This window comes from Pan troglodytes, chromosome 18 (assembly GCF_028858775.2).
Source record: "Pan troglodytes isolate AG18354 chromosome 18, NHGRI_mPanTro3-v2.0_pri, whole genome shotgun sequence".
Lineage (NCBI taxonomy): Eukaryota > Metazoa > Chordata > Mammalia > Primates > Hominidae > Pan > Pan troglodytes.
In genome coordinates, this window is record NC_072416.2 from 33,818,849 (window position 1) to 33,832,799 (window position 13,951).

Sequence of the window (13,951 nt, forward strand, 5' to 3'; positions counted from 1 at the left end):
CAGAGAATTCTGGAGCTTAGGACGTCGATATCTTTGAGGATTATAATTCAGCCTACAGCAAATGTTGATTTTATTATAAAAAAAAGTGCAGTAAAAAAGACTGAAAATTCTTGAAAATGTCAATATTGGTCTTTTCTGGATGAGAGGTTTTAGAGTCATTTTTATTTTTGATATACTCTTCTGTATCTACCACCTTTTTTTCTTATTTCATTATTGTTTTTGAGGCTGAGTCTTGTTCTGTCACCAGGCCAGAGTGCAGTGGTGCAATCTCAGCTCACTGCAACCTCCGTCTCCTGGTTTTAAGTGATTCTCCTGCCTCAGCCAGCCCGGTAGGTGGGATTACAGGTGTGCGCCACCATGCCCAGCTAATTTTTGCATTTTTAGTAGAGATGGGGTTTTACTGTGTTGGCCAGGCTGGTCTTGAACTCCTAGCCTCAAGTGATCCACCACATCAGCCTCCCAAGTGCTGCGATTACAGGCATGAGCCACCGTTCCCAGCCTCAATTTTTATTTTAGATTCAGGGGGTACATGTGCAGGTTTGTTACCTGGGTACATTGTGTGATGCCGAGGTTCAGGGCACGATTGAACCCATCTCCCAGGTAGTGAACATAGTACCTGGTAGGTAGTTTTTCAGTCCGTGCTCTCCTCCCTCTCTACTCTCTCTAGCAGTCCCCAGTGTCTGTTGTTGGCCATCTTTATGTCTGTGTGTACCCAGTGTTGAGCTTCCATTTATAAGTGAGACTATCCACTATTTCGTTTTCTATTTCTGTGTAATTCGCTTAGGATAATGGCCTCCAGTCATCCATGTTGCTGCATAGGACACAATTTTGTTCTTTTTCATGGCTGCATAGTATTCCTTTGTGTAAATGTACCACATTTTGTTTATCTAGTCCACTATTGATGAGTATCTGGGTTGATACCATGTCTTTGGTGTTATCTCCTACCTTTTCCATGCTAAGGGGATACTCTGTTACAATCTCCAACATCGCCTAGAGGCTTTGTGTGTTCCTCTCCCAGTGCTGAGTGCCCCAGGCCGAGTGCCGGGCGCCTGTGCCCTCTCTCCATAGAGCCCGTGTTCTGGTACTACGTGAAGGAGGTCCTCAACAAGCACGAGCTGCAGCGCTTCTACTCCCTGCGCCACATCGCCTCAGACGTGGGCCGGGGCCGCACCTGGCTGCGCTGTGCCCTCAACGAACACTCCCTGGAGCGCTACCTGCACATGCTCCTGGCCGACCGCTGCAGGCTCAGGTACATGGCCGGGATGGGACCTGGAATGGGATGGAGCAAGGGGTGAAGATCTTGGAGTCTGTAGTCAGACCACCTGGATTTTCATCCTAGTTCCCCGATCTGGGGCAAGTGGGCCTCCCTCTGACAGCTCCGGAGTGTTCTGCTGAGCTGTGGAGAAACTTGGGGGAGAATCATTGAGAGACTGCCTGTAACGGGCTCGGCATGGCACTTGCATACAGCCAGCTTGGATGTGGAGAGAGCTGTTGTCCTAGGACATAGCTTCCTCTTCACTTTCTGGATTTTTTTTTTTTTTTTTTTTTAAAGACAGGGTCTTGCTTTGTTTCCCAAGTTGGAGTGCAGTGGTATGAACACGGGTCATTGTAGCCTGGACCTCCCTGGCTCAAGCAATCCTCCCACCTCAGCCTCCTGAGCAGCTAGGACCCTAAGTGTATGCCACCCTGCCTGGCTAATTAAAAAAATTTTTTTGTAGCGATGGGGTCTCAGTGTGTTGCCCAGGCTGGTCTCGAACTCCTAGGTTCAAGTAATCTTCCCGCCTCAGCCTCCCAAAGTGCTGGGATTACAGGTATGAGCTACCATGCCAGGTGTAGAATTTTAATTTGGGATTCTTGCATTCATTCAATCCCAAACTGAAAAAAACATGGAAATTTTACATTGGGGAAGGAAGTCATTTTTGTTTGTTTGTTTGTTTTTGAGACGGAGCCTCACTCTGTTGCCCAGGCTGGAGTGCACTGCTGCTATCTGGGCTCACTGCAAACTCCATCTCCCCAGTTCGAGTGATTCTCCTGCCTCAGCCTCCTGAGTAGCTGGGATTACAGGCGTGTACCACCATACCCAGCTGATTTTTTGTATTTTTAGTGCGTACGGGGTTTAGTCATGTTGGCCAGGCTGGTCTCGAACTCCAGACCTCAGGTGATCCACCCGCCTAGGCCTCCCAAAGTGCTGGGGTTACAGGAGTGAGCTACTGTGCCTGGCCGTGGCCATTACTTTTGCTCTGAGAATGGTGGACTAGACAAGTTGTTTTGTGTCCTTGAGTGATACGGAGCGACCCTGATGAATCCTGTTCTGGTTCCTTAAGTAACTTCCTGATCAGCACCGCCCAGATCTTCAACAGTGAAATTTCACTGAATTCAATAAGTGGGCAGTTTGTGAGTAGTGTGGCGTGTTCCCTTGATTTTATATCTTGCCCTGTGTTCCCTAGTTTAGGTCTCCTCTTCTGCTTTATCTACTGCTGTGGTCACCTCTCTACTGGTAATGTCTCAGATCTTCTGGGATTGTGCACTGGGGCTCTTAAAAATACCCTTAAAGTTCTCTGTTGCCTGTGGCTCCTTGTTCAATTGTATGGCAAGACTCTATGTGTCCAAAATGGGAGGGCTTGGGAGCCAGGAGGACTGACACTGACGACACCTGTGTACTGCTCACGGTCGGAGTTCGGAGGCTGAGAATGTCTGGACCTCTAGGGCATTAACCAGCTTTAGTTAAGGAAAACACACTCCTGTTTCTTTCTTTCCTTTTTTTGGAGAAGAAGTCTCGCTTTTTTGCCTAGACTGGAGTGTAGTGGTGCGATCTTGGCTCACTGTAACCTCTGCCTCCTGGGTTCAAGCGATTCTCCTTGCCTCAGCCTCCCGAGTAGCTGGGTCTACCAGTGCCCGCCACCATGCCTGGTTAATTTTTGGTATTTTTAGTAGAGACGGGGTTTCACCGTGTTAGCCAGGATGGTCTCAATCTCCTGACCTCGTGATCCTCCCACCTCGGCCTCCCAAAGTGCTGGGATTACAGGTGTGAGCTACTGTGTCTGACCTACTCCTTTTTTTTGAAGTGAATTTCTGTGAAGCTCCTTCCAGCATATCATTTACGCGTAGTTCAGAGTTACATACTCAGTCTCAAAGTTGAAGTGACCAACAAGGAGAAGTCAGTCCAGCAGGTAAGAATCACAGTTGACTTTACCTGGATCACCAGCCACTTCCCCAGCTGGATGTTGGGAAAACACATTCATTTAGATGCGTGAAAACGGGCTCAGATTTTTAAAGGATTATGATTTTAGGAATCAGGTGCAGTCAGAATGTCAGCTTGAGCATGTGGTTTGTACGTCTACTAACATTTTCTGGGAAAGTATATTGGAAATTCTCCTCTTCTTTCTTTCTGTTAGTTGTATTCAGTCACTTCAGTGGCTAATTTTTCCAGTCTCTCAGTCAACTACAGGTCATGTATCCCTGACTTTGCTTTAGTGAAATTGACTTTTTCCTTGATTAATTTAGAATTCAATGACCTGGCGGGGAAGTTATGGCATTGGGGATTTTTGGTTTCCATTGCTTAACATGAAGTCAGAGAGAGCTTGGAAGCTGGACTCGGGAGACCTGCTTTTAAGCCCTGGCTGGACCATTTATTGGCTAGATGACCTTGGACAGGCCCTGTGGGCTTCCTTGACACCCCTACCCCAACTGCCATCTAGATTTGTGGGGCATTTTTAGCCTCCTAGCCTTTTCCAAGGATAATGTGGGCTTTCAGGCCTGTAACCTAGGCAGGCATTATATTATTATTATTATTATTATTATTATTATTATTATTATTATTTTGAGGTGGAGTCTCGCTCTTTCGCCCAAGCTGGAGTACAGTGGCGTGATCTCTGCTTACCAAGCCTCTGGGTTCAAGCGACTCTCCTGCCTCAGCCTCCCGAGTAGCTGGGATTACAAGCACCTGCCACCATGCCCAGCTAATTTTTTATATTTTTAGTAGAGATGGGGTTTCACTGTGTTGGCCAGGCTGGTCTTGAACTCCTGACCTCTAGTGATCCTCCCACCCTGGCCTCCCAAAGTGCTGGGATTACAGGTGTGAGCCACCGTGCCTGGCCAAGGCAGGCATTATATTAAATGCCCTGGTTGATGAAGCCATAGAGGCTCTGTAATTTCTGTCTGAAATGATCTCTTCTTGTATTAGGCAAATCAGGCGAGCCCTGTTGGCAGGCTTGGATTTCCTGTCTGTCTCTTGGGGACATTGCTTGAGTGGAAGTCACCCACCTGACTGCTCCGTTCTACTTTGCTGCTTTATAAATACATTTACATATCATGTCTATTTTAGTACTCTAAAGCTGAGGGTTGGGGGGGACCAGCGAAGAAGTTGTAGGATGTATGTGTTCAATCTTCTGTTTGTAACCAGAAGCTTTAAACCAGCAGAGACCTCAGACAAATCATATCCCTCCTGGGATGACCAGGTGCAGATCTTCCAGGGAGCCGTCTAATGGAATTTCCTGGTTAATGGACACAGAGAACCACTGCTAAGAACGATTTCCTTTTCTCTTTCAATCTGCAGTACTTTTTATGAAGACTGGTCTTTTGTGATGGATGAAGAAAGGTCCAGTATGCTTCCTACCACGGCAGCAGGTAAGCCTGGCCCAGACCAGGGCGCCAGGCCTTGTGACACATGGCAGAGGGGCTGCCTTGGGGCAGTTCCACAGCGCCATGGAATGTTGTGATTCTTCTGTCCCTCAACAACTCAATGAGTCACTTGCTGCTGTCCTTCTTTTACTAGCACTGAATGTTGGTTTTTAAATTTTTATTTCTTTAAAGAGAGAGCCTCACTCTGTCACCCAGGCTGGAGTGCAGTGATGCAACCTCAGCTCACTGCAACCTCCGCCTCCTGGGTTCAAGCCATTTTCCTATCTCAACCTTCCGAGAAGCTGGGATTACAGGCGCCTGCCACCACGCCCAGCTAATTTTTGTATTTTAATAGAGATAGAGTTTCACTATGTTGGTCAAGCTGGTCTCGAACTCTTGGGCTCAAGTGATCCACCCGCCTTGGCCTTCCAAAGCATTGGGATTGCAGGTGTGAGCCACCATGCCCGACCACCGTGTTGGGTCCATTTATCTAGAATGTGAGACCCTGGCAGAGAAAGCGAAGATTTGAAGGTTTTTAGCTGGGCTTTGGAGATGTAATATGCATTGCGGGGAATTGGAGGTGGGAGACCTACCTTTGAATCCTGGCTTTACTCCTTGCTGCCTGGTGACCTGGGGCAGATGCCGTAAGCTTTGCTGCCTTTTCTTTCCTCTCTGTGAGGTGGGAATCATGCTGTCTCAGCAGTCATCTTCATGGGGCTGTGAGAGAATCATGTGAGATCAGGAGTCACACACACGACGAATCAACATGGAGAGACCCTGGGTTGATGTTAGTCGGTGGACTGTTACATTGTTCACCCTTTGACTCAAAGGGTGAAAGGTGGAATCAGCTGGACTGAAGTGGGCAACTTGCTTCCTCTTTCCAAGTTCTTTGTTGCCTCCTTTTTGTTTTTCCTTGAAAATTTATACTAAACTCATATATCTGGGGTTATGTTAGTCCTGTCCATTGATGAGAAAAAGAATTTGACCATGATTTCCTTTGTAGATCATAAGATGCCCAGTGTAAGTTTCTGTCCACAGTAATGATGATGATGTTACCAGTGCACATTTGATGGTTTATGGAGCTGAGTGTTTTGTGAGTGATTGTCTTTAATACTTACAATCCTGTGAGGAAGATAATATTGTCCCCATCTTACAGATAAGGCGACTGGAGTACAGGGAGATGATAAGTTGCTGGACCAAGGTCTTTTTTTTTTTTTTTGAGACGGAGTTTCACTCTTGTTGCCCAGGCTGGAGTGCAATGGCATGATCTTGGCTCACCACAACCTCTGCCTCCTGGGTTCAAGCGATTCTCCTGCTGCAGTCTCCTGAGTAGCTGGGATTATAGGCATGCACCACCACACCTGGCTAATTTTGTAGTTTTAGTAGAGATGGGGTTTCTCCATGTTGGTCAGGCTGGTCTCGAACTCCCGACCTCAGGTGATCCGCCTGTCTCAGCCTCCCAAAGTGCTGGGATTACAGGTGTGAGCCACCATGCCCAGCCTGGATCAAGGTCTTGTAGCTAGTAGGTGGCAGTGCTGGGATTTACCCCCAGGCAGCCTGATCCCGGGACTTGTGCCTTTACCTCCTCCCAGTTGAATTCTTATTCATATTCATCTTCCTGGCTATTAGGGAGAAAATGTGGCATGACTCAACTCCCACGATAACGGATGTCTGCTGACCCCAGTTTCATGGGAGGTTTTTTTTTTTTTTTTTTTTTTTTTGAGGCCGAGTCTTGCTCTGTCACCCAGGCTGGAGTGCAGTGGCACGATCTCGGCTCCCTGCAACCTCTGTGTGGCAGGTATTTTTATACCTATTTAAGATCAACGTGTCTCCTCTTCTGTAATCTGTTGTCTGCAGCTGTCTTCTCTTATTGGTGGTATGACTGCCCATCAGCAAGCACTCCAGACTTTTCCCTTTTTTTGGACAGGTCCGAACTCCATACTCTTTGCGATTAACATTGACAACAAGGATTTGAACAGGCAGAGTAAGTTTGCTCCCACCGTTTCAGACCTCTTAAAGGAGTCAACGCAGAATGTGACCTTGCTGAAGGAGTCCACGCAAGGAGTGAGCAGCCTGTTCAGGGAGATCACAGCCTCCTCTGCCATCTCCATCCTCATCAAACCTGAACAGGAGACCGACCCCTTGCCCGTCGTGTCCAGGAATGTCAGTGCTGGTGAGTGGGAACCGGTGCTCGAGGCGGAGCAGAGGGAATCAGAATGTAGCTGATGGGGTGGACATACCTCGTCATCTGAAAGTCATTCCAAGGGGAATGGAGTCCAGTGCACTTGCGTTTTCCATTTGTGTTTCTGTTTCTCATCCTCATTCACTCTGAAAGGGCTCTGATGGCCTTACCTAGATGTGAGAATTGCTGGGTGGAAAAATGAACAGCTCAACCATAGCGAATGGAAAGTGAGGGTGTGAGAGACACCGGGAGCCAGATGACGTTGATCCTCATTCATTCATTCCTTTATTTGTTCCTTCATCGTATTCTGTGTGTTAGGTGGTGAGCTGAATAGGAAAGACAGATTGCCAGCAGGTAGCCTGCAGTCTCCTTTGGGATGGGTGTGGGTGGGTAGTTCATGACAAAATATATAATTTATGATCCTTAGGATAAAAGGGATGAAAGCCAAGCATAGACTGCTATGGGGAACATCTGCCATTGGGCTTGCCTCTGATTGGGGATGGCATTTAAGGCCTCAGGAAAGAGAGGAGTTGTCAGGTTTGACTCTAGGCTCTGGGGAGGCAAAAGAGAGTTGATTCAGGCTGGGCATGGTGTCTCATGCCTGTAATCCTAGCACTTTGGGAGGCCGAGGCAGGAGGATCACTTGAGTTCAAGGGTTCTAGACCAGCCTGGGCAATGTAGTGAGACCCTGTCTCAATTTTTTAACTTTTTTTTTTTTTTTTTTTGAGACAGAGTCTCGCTCTATTGCCCGGGTTGGAGTGCAGTGGCATGATCTCAGCTCACTGCAACCTCCACCTCCTGGGTTCAAGCAATTCTCCTGCCTCAACCTCCCGAGTAGATGGGACTATAGGCATGTGCCAACATGCCTGGTTTCTTTTTGTATTTTTAGCAGAGACAGGGTTTCCCCATGTTGGCCAGGCTGGTCTTGAACTCCTGACCTCAGGTGATCTGCCTGCCCTGGCCTCTTAAAGTGCTAGGATTACAGGCGTGAGCCACTGTGTCCAGCCTGTTTTTTAAAAATTTTAATTAAAAAATTAAATATAAAAAAAGAAAGTTGATTCAGTTAAGATTAATTTGGTGAGAAATTTTCAATACCCTTTAATTCCTTTGGGACATTAAGATGTTACTACAGCAAAATTGGAAATTTTGTTGTAGTATGTATGTGTATATATGTAGAGACAGGGTCTTGCCATGTTGCCCAGGCTGGTCTTGAACTCCTGGCCTCAAGTGATCCTCCTGCCTTGGCCTCCCAAAGTGCTGGGATTACAGGTGTGAGCCACTGCATCTGGTTGAAATTGGAAATTTTGGGCTTAAGTACTTAGTATTCTCAAATCTCTTAAACAAGGCAGTAACTGTGGCCATCCCTTTGGAATTATTGATGGTGACCCTGCATGAACCTTGTAGGAGATAGGGCTGTTGACAGCTTTGTGTAACAGACACTGAAATTTCTACACCCACAGGAGTAGCAGTCCCACCCATTTTTGGAACTGCTTTTGAGGTGATCTCAGAGTTGTGCTATACCAGTGAGGCCTCACCACATCACACACTGGTTTAGACAGATTGGGTTTTTGGAATTGGCTCAAAGTGTCTTACATCCAAGTGTGATGATTAAAATAGGGGCACAAAGTGTCTTCTGTGAGAGCTGGTCACTAAGGCAAGCTTGATTTCTTTTTCAGTTAGCATTTGCTATATAAGAAGTGATTTAAAAATGTAGTGGCTTAAAACCACCGCAGTTCGTTACTTTTTTGTGTAGGTTGGCATGGTGGCTCTGCTGCTGGGCTCCTTCGGCTCACTCATGGGAGCTCGTGGTTAGATTGGAAGATCCAAGATGGCCCCATCCACATGTCTGGAATCCGTGCTGGGGCTGCTCAGATTCTACTCATGGACTCTCATCCTCCAGTCGGCTGAACTGGCTTCTTTATGTATGGGGTCAGGGCCACTGTCCAGGAGAGCAAAGGCAAAGCTGAGACCTTTTAACGCCTAGCTACTAGAACTCACACAGTGTTATTTCTGCCACTTTTTTTTTTTTTTTTTTTTGAGACAGAGTCTTGCTCTGTCACCCAGACTGGAGTGCAATGGTGCAATCTCAGCTCACTGCAACCTCTGCCTCCCATGTTCAAGAAATTCTCCTGCCTCAGCCTCCCAAGTAGCTGGAATTACAGGCACCTGCCACCATGCCCAACTAATTTTTTTTTTTTTTGTATTTTTAATAGAGACGGGGTTTCACCATGTTTGCCAGGCTGGTCTTGAACTCCTGACCTCAGGTGATCCACCCGCCTTGACCTCCCAAAGTGCTGGGATTATAGGCATGAGCCACCTCACCCGGCCCTTTCTGCCACATTCTTTTGGTAAAAGCAGGGCATGGTGGCTCATGCCTATAATCCCAGCAATTTAGGAGGCTGAGGTGGGAGTATTGCTTGAGGCCAGGAGTTTTGAGACTAGCCTGGGAAGCACAGCAAGACCTCATCTCTACAAATAATAATAAAATTAGCTGGGTGTTGTGGCATGCACCTGTAGTCCCAGCTACTCGGGAGGCTGAGGGCAGAGGATTGTTTGATCCCAGGAATTTGAGGTTACAGTGAGCTATGATTGCACCATTATACTCCAGCCTGGGCAATAGAGCGAGATGCCCCAACTCTTAAAAAAAAAAAAAAAGGCAGAGCACTACGCCAGTCAGATTCAAGAGGGTGCAGAAATAGACATCACCTCTGGCTGGGAGGAGCCACAAAGACCCATTGCAATGGGGCATTGCACAGGAATGGCAGGAATTTGAGGCTGCTCAACACTTGACTACACCCCCCAGCTGGTTCTCCTGGTCTCATCTACCAGCTATGAGAATATTTTCCAAAGTGAAGCATTGAAGATCATTTTGGTAATGGTAGCATCCTTCACATCAAAATGACTGCTTAGAAGGAACAGTTTCAAGGTGTGCTCTGTGGTGTGTTTATTTAAATCAGTGGGAGAGGCCTGCATCCATTCTGCTCAATCTTCTGTACACAGATTTTCACTGAGGATTTTAAAAAGTCTGAATTCATGTTACAGTGTATTTCTCACTCGAATAGTATTTTCCACAAACTGGAAGTGAGTTGGTTTCATCATCCTTTTGTCTTGCCTACTTTTTCTTATACTATATCTTTTTTTTTTTTTTTTTTTTGCCAGATGCCAAATGCAAAAAGGAGCGGAAGAAGAAAAAGAAAGTGACCAACATTATCTCATTTGATGATGAGGAAGATGAGCAGAACTCTGGGGACATGTTTAAAAAGACATCTGGGGCAGGGGAGAGCTCAGAGGACAACTCCGACCGCTCCTCTGTCAATATCATGTCCGCCTTTGAAAGCCCCTTCGGGCCAAACTCCAATGGAAGTCAGAGCAGCAACTCGTGGAAAATTGATTCCCTGTCTTTGAACAGGGAGTTTGGGTACCAGAAGCTTGATGTGAAAAGCATCGATGATGAAGATGTGGATGAAAACGAAGATGACGTGTATGGAAACTCATCAGGACGGAAGCACAGGGGCCACTCGGAGTCACCCGAGAAGTAAGTTCCCCTCACGCTTCTTTGTGTGTGTGTGTGTGTGTGTGTGTGTGTGTAAGATGGAGTCTTACCGTCCCCCAGGCTGGAGTGCCGTGGCGTGATCTCAGCTCACTGCAACCTCCACCTCCTGGGTTCAAGCTATTCTCCTGCCTCAGCCTCCTGAGTAGCTGGGATTGCAGGCACCTGTCACCACACCCAGCTAATTTTTGTATTTTTAGTAGAGATGGGGTTTCACCATATTGGCCAGGCTGGTCTCAAACTCCTGACCTCAAGTGATCCGCCTGCCTTGGCCTCCCAAAGTGCTAGGTTTACAGGCATGAGCCACCAAGCCCAGCCTCCCCTTGTGCTTTTAATGAGGGGGTTAAGTTCACCGTTTTCTCTTTCTATGGTATTGGGTGAAATAGGTCTGCAAGTTTTATATTTGCCTAGGGTATCATTCATTCTTCAGGTGTTGATTTAGGAGTGTTATTTGGAAGGAGTGTTATTTGCTCTTCCCTTGAGAACTGAAAGAGGGGAAGAGAGTACATTTGAGGGCACTTAATACAAAGTTAATGTCAGAATGTGTGCCTTGAAATTCTTGCTTTATACATACATCTGTCATTTTCATTTCACAGGGTTCACAGGGTTTCATAGTCTGATGAGACTGTGCCTGTTATTGTTTTTTATTTTTACTCTGGATTTTCCTTGCATCTGACTTGCCACTAGCACAGGAAGCTCAGGACGAAGGCAGCATTAGGAGAATAGTTGTGGTAGGGTGACTTCTGTGTTTATCTGCAGGGGTGTGAATAGCTGTAATATCCACTGCACCTGCTGCCTTAACAGTGGAGTTGGCCAGGCGCAGTGGCTCACACCTGTAATCCCAGCACTTTGGGACACCAAGCTGGGTGGGTCACCTGAGGTCAGGAGTTCGAGACCAGCCTGACCAACATGGTGAAACCCCTTCTCTACTAAAAAAATACAAAATTAGCCAGGCATGGTGGTGCATGCCTGTAACTCCAGATACTTGGGATGCTGAGGCAGGAGAATCGCTTGAATATGGGAGGCGGAGCCAAGATGACACCATTGCACTCCAGCCTGGGCAGCAAGAGAGAAGGTCCTTCTCAAAAAAAAAAAAAAATTCCCAAAATACCCCAAATAAGCTAGTTACCTCTTAGGCTTTGTGGTGTGCAGTGCCCTCCTAATCATGACTACTGCAAAATCCAGCCCATTAAAGTGTAAAATGAGGCCAGGTGCAGTGGTTCATGCCTGTAATACCAGCACTTTGGGAGGCTGAGTTGGGAGGATTGCTTAAGGCCAGGAGTTTGATACCAGCCTGGGCAACACAGCAAGACTCCGTATCTACAAAAAAATAAAAAGTGTAAAATGAATATACAGAAATGTATCTTTCTATCTGACCTAAATCTTACGGATCGTACCATTGCACTCCAGCCTGGACAACAAGAGTAAAACTCCGTCTCAAAAATAAAAAATAAAAAAAACATTAAACTTCAAGTCCGGGTGCAGTGGCTCACACCCGTAATCCCAGCACTTCGGGAAGCTGAGGGGGGTAGATCACTTGAGGTCAGGAGTTTGAGACCAGCCTGGCCAACATGGTGAAACCCCGTCTCTACTAAAACTACAAAATTAGCCGGGCATAGTGGCAGGCACCTGTAATCCCAGCTACTGGGGAGGCTGAAGCAGGAGAATCACTTGAACCCAGGAGGTGGAGGTTGCAGTGAGCCGAGATCACACCATTGCATTCCAGCCTGGGTGATAGAGCAAAGCTCCATCTCAAAAAATTAAAATAAATAAAATAAAATAATAAAATAAAATAAATTAAACTTCAGAAGGAAGAGAGTTGTAGCCTTGATTCCTTTTTTCCCAAGACACTCCTTGCGGCCTATGCAAATTTTCCCAACTCCTCAGCAGTCACAGCTAAGTGGGCCAAAGCAAGGGCTAGTGGAAGGAGTGATCACAGAACCCATGACACCCTTCACACAGAGCCATAGATGACTACTCAACTTACGGTCACATCACCATGGGAGAGTCACCAAACAGCATCTCTCTCTCTGAAATGTCAACATCTATACACCCATCTAGTGTCTGGTTTAGGGTGGAAATGTGGGTGTAAGAAAAGTAATTTAGAGGTAATTACTGGCAGCTGAGGGGAGGAGACTGTTCCTCACCCAGCCTTGGGTTAGTGGAGCTTTGGTGCAATGGACGAAAACAGAGGTTTTGATTTGGAGGCGAAGAAAGGGGACAATGGCTCCAGAGGCCAAGAGCAGAGAAGGACAGCCAGGAAGTGGGCTGAGCATGGTGGACTCAGGAGATGGGGAGCCCCATCTTGGGATGCCTCAGAGACATTGTGGAGGGGGCCTGGTTTTCCTTTTTGAACATTTTTATTGTTATTATTAATTAATTAATTTATTTATTTATTATTTTTATTTTTATTTTTTGAGATGGATTCTCACTCTGTCATCCAGGCTGGAGTGCAGTGGCATGATCTTGGCTCACTGCAACCTCCGACTCCCACGTTCAAGCAATTCTTCTGCCTCAGCCTCCCGAGTAGCTGGGACTACAGGTGCACGTCACCACACCCAGCTAATTTTTGTATTTTTAGTAGAGACGGGGTTTCACCATATTGGCCAGGCTGGTCTTGAACTCCTGACCTCGTGATCCACCTGCCTCGGCCTCTCAAAGTGCTGGGATTACAGGCATGAACTACCGCACCCGGCCCTTTTCTTTTTTTCTTTGAGACAGAGTTTCACTCTTGTTGCCCAGGTTGGAGTGCAATGGCACAATCTCAGCTCACCGCAACCTCCACCTCTTGGGTTCAAGCGATTCTCCTGCCTCAGCCTCTTGAGTAGCTGGAATTACAGGCATGTGCCACCATGCCCGGCTAATTTTGTATTTTTGTAGTAGAGATGGGTTTCTCCATGTTTGTCAGGCTGGTCTCGAACTCCTGACCTCAGGTGATCTGCCCGCCTCAGCCTCCCAAAGTGCTTGGATTACAGGGGTGAGCCACCGTGCCTGGCCTACAAACTGTTCTATCAGCAAGGTCTTTATGACCTGTATCTTGTGCCAACCTCCTGTCTCATCCTGTGATTTAGAATGCCTTAACCTCCTGGGAATGCAGCCAAGCAGGTCTTAGCCTTATTTTACCCAGCCCCTATTCAAGATAGAGTCGCTCAGGTTCAAATGCCTCTGACACTCCTGCCTCAGCCTTTCAGACAGCTGGGACTATAGGCACACACCACCAGGCCTGGCTAATGTCTTCATTTCTATTTTGTAGGGACAGGGTCTTGCTATGTTGCCCAGACTAGTCTCAAACTCCTGGCCTCAAGCCATCCTCCCACTACAGCCTTGTAGAGTGCTGGGGTTACAGGCATGAGCCACCACGCCAGGCCTTGGTTTTTCTTAGTATGTGGGCTAAAGTCATTCAATGTTGATGTTAAAGGAAAATGGGGCCGGGCACCGTGGCTCACACCTATAATCCTAGCACTTTGGGAGGCCCAGGGGGGCGGATCACCTGAGGTCAGGAATTCAAGACCAGCCTGGCCAACATGTCAAAACCCCATCTCTGCTAAAAATACAAAAATTAGCTGAACACGTTGGCTCATGCCTGTCATCCTAGCACT

The 13,951-nt window shown here is 47.0% G+C and overlaps 1 protein-coding gene across 1 annotated transcript; it reads left to right on the forward strand.

Moving 5' to 3' along the window:
• The first annotated feature begins 1,068 nt into the window (after positions 1-1,068).
• On the forward strand, positions 1,069-10,341 carry LOC107972336 (putative protein SNX29P2). Its single transcript, XM_024354069.3, has 4 exons — positions 1,069-1,249; positions 4,556-4,626; positions 6,548-6,793; positions 9,962-10,341. Exons 1-4 carry the CDS (start codon positions 1,221-1,223, stop codon positions 10,339-10,341), a joined length of 726 nt encoding a protein of 241 aa, XP_024209837.3. The 5' UTR covers positions 1,069-1,220.
• Positions 10,342-13,951: the final 3,610 nt, after the last annotated feature.